A 7,416-nucleotide genomic window follows, 5' to 3' on the forward strand; every position below is an offset into this window, starting at 1 on the left:
CTGTTAAGAGAATCACAGCAGTCATTAAGTGGATCATGCAGTCTTTAAGCACATCCAGCTTTCCCCCCCCATTGACTTTGCTTCCTGGAAGCTGGCTGGGAAGGTCGCAAATGGCAATTACGTGACCCAGGATGCTGCAACCATTGCAAATACATGCTGGATGCCAAGCAATCAAATTTTGATCATGTGACCAGGGGATGCTGCGTTGGTTGTAAGTGTGAGGACTGGCTGTAGGTCATAGTTTTCAGGTGCCGTTGTATCTTTGCACGGTCACTAAACGCATAGTTGTAAGTTGAGGACTACCTGTACAGATCAGTTGCCAAGTGTCTGAATTTTGATCGCGTGACCATAGGGACGGTCGTAAGGGTGAAAAATGGTCATAAGTCACTTTTTTAAAACTTTAAATCTGGCATTTTTTAAATTGGAACCCGGAATTCGTGCACCGCAGGGTGATATGTATTCGTCTACATTCATAGCTCTATAACATCCCGGCATTTCAGGTCTTAGGGCGACCCCCTTCGGCGATCTTTCGTCCCGGAAGTGTGGCAGCTCTCGGGGCCGTTCCAGCCACCAACCTCTCTATCACCGCTCCGCCTCTTCGTCGGCCATGAAGTCCGTTTTCGTTACCGTCGGCACCACCAGCTTCGACGACCTCATTGCGGCCGTGACGAGCCCCGAAGCGACCCAGGCAAGTTTTCCGAGGCTGCCCTTCCCGCTTCCCCGATACCGTCTTTGAACGCTCGCGCCCCGCCTCAGAGCAAACAGCCGGGCGACGAAAGGTCGGAAGAAGTGAGGTTGCGCTTCTTGCGTCACTTCCTGTGCCTTTTCTAGGCACTGGCCTGCCTTGTCTCTATGGTCCCTCTGCATGCCAACCTGGGATTTTCTGCCCCTTTGAAAGTTTTCTTGTGTGGGAAAATCCTGGTGGGGAAGGAGGGGAGCCGTGCAGTTCTCCTCCGAGTCCTCTCTGTGCAGTAATTGGAAGGAAGCCGCCTGAATTGGCCAAAGAAATAAAGTAAATTCAGAAGGCAGATTGAAGGGGACCCTCTTAAAAAGGGAATCCCGGTGCATGCATGCGCAAAAGCGAGCCCAGTGTCTGCACGGTCAGAAGGGAGCCCCAATGCAGACGTGCACGGCCAAATTGAATCCCAGTATGGAATGAATGAATATCTATCTATCTATCTATCTATCTATCTATCTATCTATCTATCTATCTATCTATCTATCTATCTATCTATCTATTCTACCCGTCTATCTATCTATCTATCTACCTACCTACCTATCCATCCATCCATCCATCCATCCATCTAATCTACCCGTCTATCTAATCTACCCGTCTATCTATCTAATCTACCTACCTACCTACCTACCTACCTACCTACCTATCTATCTATCTATCTATCTATCTATCTATCTATCTATCTATCTATCTATCTATCTATCTATCATCTAATCTACCCGTCTATCTATCTATCTATCTTATCTTATCTTATCTTATCTTATCTATCTATCTATCTATCTATCTATCTATCTATCTATCTATCTATCTATCTAATCTATCTAATCTATCTATCTATCTATCTATCTATCTATCTATCTTTCTATCTATCTATCTATCTATCTATCTATCACTTTTCCCATCTCCAAAAGTGGAATTGGAAGACTGCTGTTATGTCTCCCCTAGTCCTTCTTTTCTTCATGAAGCCACCTGGGTGAGATTGGGCCAGTCCCTCTTTCTCAGCTCTGGGAAGGTGACACTGGCAAACCACTGTTGGGAAACCTTGCCAAGAAACCTGCAGGGACTCATCCAGGCAGTCTCCAGGAGACAACACTGCTTCAAAGTCACAAAAAAACCCCACCCCAAACCAATATTGCCTTAGTAATCCTTTTTCTCTCACAATAGGATACAGGAGCACAGTGGTCAATAATATGTCATGCACATTTTCTCACCTTGGAGAGTGAAATAAATTCACCTTTGCAGCTTCTAACAAGTTTGTATTTGTAACCTCAGGGAGAATACATGTTTCTTTCTGACAGCAGGTTTTACAGGATCTCGGCTATCGCAAGCTCGTCCTTCAAATTGGCCGGGGCAAGGAATGTCCAGATCCATTTAGTACAGCCGCACTTACTCTGGAAGTGTTCAGATTCAAGAGCTCACTTTCTGAAGATATGAAAAAAGCAGATCTGGTCATAAGCCACGCAGGTAAAGCATTTCAGTACAAACATCCAGTCTCTTTTGGCCACGCTTTGCTCACCCCATCGAAAAGATCCAAGAACAACATAGGAAGATAATTTATCTGTATATGTGGAAAAGTGGATCATTTATTTACGTCCTTTATTTATGTAGAGTACTGCCCCCTGGTAACAAATGGGAAGGTGGGTTTTAAAAGAGAAATGTCTTATTTCAAGGAACAACATGACCTATAGAAATTCTTATTGTATTTATGGTTATTGATTAGCTATAAGCAGTCATGAATATGTCTGCAACCTAATATAGCCTAAACAATTTCTAAAAATGTTAGAAAGGAGTCCATTTCTTCTGTAGCCTTAGCTAAGCAAGTTATAGTCCAAGATATGGATTTGTACATTTTTTTTATGCAAGACCAACTGCTGGTATATATAGATAGAACCTATGTCAAAGTTATGTGCATTTATTTATTTATTTTTATTAGTTTTATTCATTTATAACATAAAATGTGAAAATACAAAAGCAAATAGTAGGGGACAACAGTAGAAAAACAAAAAACAAAAAAGGTGTGAAGAAGGGGTGGGGAAGAAACAAAAGGCACCTGAAGGCAGGACAAGAAGCAATGGATGGAAACTAAGCAAGGAGAGAAGCAACCTAGAACCAAGGAGAAACTTCCTGACAGTTAGAACAATTAACCAGTGGAACAACCTGCTTCCAGAAGTGGTGAATGCTCCAACACTGGAAGTTTTTAAGAGGAGACTGGACAGCCATTTGTCCGAAATGGTATAGGGTTTCCTGCCTGAGCAGGGGGTTGGACTAGATGACCTTCCAACTTTTTTTTTTAATTATTATTATTATTATTATTATTATTATTATTATTATTATTATTATTATTATTATTATTATTATTATTATTATTATTATTACTATTATTACAAAAACCTATCCATCTGCGCTTATAAGATGCCTGGAAGTCAGTTGTCCAGGAATGGGCCCTGTAATATATTAGTAGTTTTCCTTAAAAGAATGCAACCATTTTAGAATCCCTGATCCACTTGTCATTATTAACTGGCATGTTCCAAAACATGGCTGGGACTAAAACAAAGAAGTAAGCAGAACCAGAATAAAACCAAAGCATAATTGGACTTAATTTAATACTGTAAATAAGATCATCCCATGACTATTGATTTATTTTATCTTTCTGTGACATTAAATGCAACAGTTAGAAAGCAAAAGGGTTCCCTTATTTTTTGGATTTACTGAATGATTGAAGAAAGGAAAGGAAGAAAGGATAACAAGAAAGAAAGAAAAAGAAAGAAAGAAGAGGGAGGGAAGGAGGGAGGAAGGGAAAGGAAGGACTGAAGAGAAAGAAAGAAAGAAAAAGAAAGAAAGAAAGAAAGAAAGAATATCCACAGCCCAAGACTTTTAGAGGTAGATGGGGTACCTAGCTCAAACACCTCTGACTTTTATTCTACAATTTCTCTTCCGCTCATGAAAGAATGCAATCTGGCCATGGGCAAGGGAGGCCTTGTAATTTAATCCAAAGAAGTTTGGTTCCTATCAACCCATTTTTGATGGATAGGCGCTGCTATGTCAAGTAGGATGATCCGGTTCTGGTTCTTCTGCCACAGGAGCAGGCAGCTGTTTGGAAGTTTTGGAAGCTGGGATACCTCTCCTGGTTGTGATCAATGACCAGCTTATGCACAACCATCAGTTGGAACTGGCCAGGCAGCTGCACAAAGATGGACATCTCTTTTACTGCACATGCAAGTATGGGTTTTCATAACCTCCTTAGTTGCCGTTGAGATGTTCTTGGTTCTTTAGTCAACAAATGAAGGAGCACGGCAGTTAGTTGCTTTTGGGGTTTTCCATTTCACAGTTGTCAAGGGTGGTGCTTCAGTTATCTTAAGATCTGAACTAAGCAAAGCAGATACGTCTTTTTTTGTGCTGTTGCCATGGGGTAATACCTTAATTTTATTTTTTATTTCCTTTAGATATTTTATCCACACGTTATTATTTTAACAGATAACTCAAGATGATGAATATAACTCATGTTCCTTCCTCCTCCTATTTCATGCTTTCTGGGATCAGATTTGAACCAGAGATCCTGTGAAACATCTCCTAAACCAGTAATATAATAAATTTCCTTATCCTGAACCCACACTATTATGAAGAACCAGAGCAGTACATGAACTCTTAATCCTCACTCTAGTCAGGATATAAATATTCTATTGTTTAGTAATGAAAGCTTGTGAGGATGTGTATTTCCTAATCAAACCAGTAAAGTGAGGCTCTTTGACATTTTCTCGTTCCTTTGGTTCAGTTTGGGGGAAGAAACAATTTTCAGCTTTGTCTAGACTCTAGATCTGGCAGCCAGCATTGCTGAACTGTAAGTGCTCAGTTTAGATTTGCCAACTTCTTGCAAATCCTTTGCCTTTTAGCTGGGAGCTGTCCATGGTGTCCACAGGGACCATTCTCTGGACCAGGTGTCTTCAAACCTGACCCTTTTATGACTTGTGGACTTCAACTTCCAGAATTCCTCAGCCAGGCATGCTGGCTGAGGAATTCTGGGAGTTGAAGTCCACAAGTCATAAAAGGGCCAAGTTTGAAGACCCCTGCTCTGGACTTTCTTTATAAGTCTGCCCTGTTGTGGGCATACAGCACAACTCCTGGTTCATTTGGAATGGACGTTCTTCTGCCTGCTGATCAATCTCACAGAGGATTTCATGAAGATCTTGTCTTCTTCTGCTTCCTGAACTGCTAGAAGGAAATGGCTGGAAAGTTTCAAAGATATCCAGATAATTTCTTCCAACCTAACAGCCAATTTGTTTTTAAAGCGATGCCAAACCCTCTATGCCATGGTATAAAGGCTGAAGCTGCCAAAGCTGAAAATAGAATAGAGTAGAGTAGAGTAGAGTAGAATATAGAATAGAATATAGGATAGAATAGAATATAGGATAGAATAGAATAGAATAGAATAGAATAGAATAGAATAGAATAGAATAGAATAGAATAGAATAGCCTTGGTTACAATAACCTTGTTTCTCATGCTAGGTTTAGTGTTGTTATGTCTAGTTGGACTCTCGTTCATATCCCCCCTCCCAGCATCATCTAACTCTAAAAGCAAAAGGTAAAAGATGGCTACATTTCCATCTGTTGTCAATGCAAAACATCCGATGTTGGCAGCGTTGACACTGGGTTTGTATAACAAGCTAGGCTAAAATGAGGCCGGATAATTTGTGCTTCAATATGTTGGGATAGCCCAGTCATGGCCTCGGTGTGTTATTTGATCTAGGCTGTCACGTTAGACCGGCATATGACTTTTTCATTTATGTGAACACATTGTGTTTTGGACCCTTGAGTTTTTGAATATAACGGATGATGTCTTAACTGTATTTGGTGCGCTATTTTAAAACCTTGTGGAGAATATAAACAGTAGGCATTGCTTTAAAATAATTCTAAAATGCATAAGGAACAGTCTTAGTATACTAGACTCTTGTTTATGAATGGAAAATTTTGATGAGTCAGATATCTGCATGTGGAGACATGGTGTAAAGTACTATTTCTGTGGAAGCTGATGAGGCAGGAACCAAGGACTGTTAGGCCAGACAAAATTGTTATATAAACATGGAACAGGAATGTCTGGCTTTCAGGATGGCGAGAAGGAAGCCAAAAGCACAATGTCTTGAAAAACAAGGAGAAAAGGCCTGGAAATCGAATGGTAGTGTGTAATTCATGAAGAGATTGATTCCTGGCTTTTTTTGTATATGCTGTGTGACTTCTTTCTTTTCTACAATAAATCAGCTTATGTTTTCACAGTTGAAAACTTTTGCTATGTGGGGCTGAGTTCCTGAAGACCTGAGATTTCTTTCTATCGCTGGTGTGAAAGAAAGTTTCAAATTCAGTGACCACATAGTCCAAGACTATAGGAAAACCAAGATACATATGTGAGAAGTATTTTGTGATGATTTTGATAGGTTATGATGAATTTTCTCTTTTTTCATAGGACCCTTGTGGAGACGCTCAAATCAATGGACTTGTCTACTCTGAAGCCATTCCTTCCTGGACAGCCAGAAAAATTTGCTACATTCTTGGACGACGTGATTGGCAGTTAACTACGTGGGTTATAACAAAGAGATGCCAGAACTGAAACTGGCCTAAGACCTATGCAAGTAAACAACAGTATTTGTTACCTCCAATGAAATTAAGAATTAAGGCATTCAGTAGGGCCAGTTTTGTGTGAAACCAGCTGACGTTTTTGTACGGCATTTTGTAAACCTAAAACGGAGATGAGAATATACCTTGTCTGGCATGTAAGGCAAAGAGGCCCTTGGCTTGACTCACACAGTGGACAAAGTGCAAAACCAATCTGTGTTATGATATTTATCTTGTGTAAACTCAGTCTCATTCAATAAAACATGATTAAGCAAGATGATTTCCCACAGTAGATGAACCAAACACATGATCTATGACTTAAGCAATCACGGCTCGTTCAGCAAACCATAATGATCAATGTAATAACGTTTCCTTTATAAATTCATCAAATTAATATGAATAGCCAAGAGGCTCCCATGCTATTTAAACATCTAAATCCTGTCATCATTCTGCATAAAAAAACACAAATGCTGTGCAATCTGTAAACCCTTCTTCTCTTGATAAATGTGTTTGTAATTCTTTGGTCTGTCACATTTTCACAATTTGATTTGGGTCTTTTTTTCTTGGGGACCATTAGCCCCATCCCACTCTCTGGTTGGACCTAAATACATAAGAATCTCCGAGCCAATCATTTTGCTTGGTCAGTCGGCTGGTCATATTTGAAATTAAGTTTGCTCCCTGTCAAAGATGGAGAACCTCTTTTAGTTGCCTGTACTTAAAGATCAGGAGGGCCCCATGGTGGGACAACCAGCAGTAGAATCACTCAATTCCCCAATGCCTTGTTTTGTGTTTTTTCCTCCATTTTTTCTAGCCATTCCTTCTTCCTTACACTTCTGGGACTCTAACAGGTAATTATGGTTAGGGTAAATCTTTTAACTCAACTTACCCTAAGTTCAAATCTTAGACTGCATGCTGCCTGCAAATAATAACAATAATAATAATAATAAGAGGAGGAGGAGGAGAAAGAAGAAGAAGAAGAAGAAGAAGAAGAAGAAGAAGAAGAAGAAGAAGAAGAAGAAGAAGAAGAGCAGCAGCAGCAGCAGCAGCAGCAGCAGCAGCAGCAGCAGCAGCAGCAG

General features: G+C 40.2%; 1 protein-coding gene across 1 annotated transcript; it reads left to right on the plus strand.

The window, feature by feature from the left end:
- The first annotated feature begins 573 nt into the window (after nt 1-573).
- Nucleotides 574-6,615, plus strand: ALG13 (ALG13 UDP-N-acetylglucosaminyltransferase subunit). The gene is made up of 4 exons (XM_015818629.1): nt 574-688; nt 2,038-2,200; nt 3,817-3,955; nt 6,192-6,615. The coding sequence occupies exons 1-4, from the start codon at nt 608-610 to the stop codon at nt 6,298-6,300; spliced, it is 492 nt and encodes a 163-aa protein (XP_015674115.1). The 5' UTR covers nt 574-607; the 3' UTR covers nt 6,301-6,615.
- The last annotated feature ends 801 nt before the right edge of the window (nt 6,616-7,416 follow it).

The sequence above is a fragment of the Protobothrops mucrosquamatus genome, unplaced genomic scaffold (assembly GCF_001527695.2).
Source record: "Protobothrops mucrosquamatus isolate PMUCROS unplaced genomic scaffold, P.Mucros_1.0 scaffold773, whole genome shotgun sequence".
Classification (NCBI taxonomy): Eukaryota; Metazoa; Chordata; class Lepidosauria; order Squamata; family Viperidae; genus Protobothrops; species Protobothrops mucrosquamatus.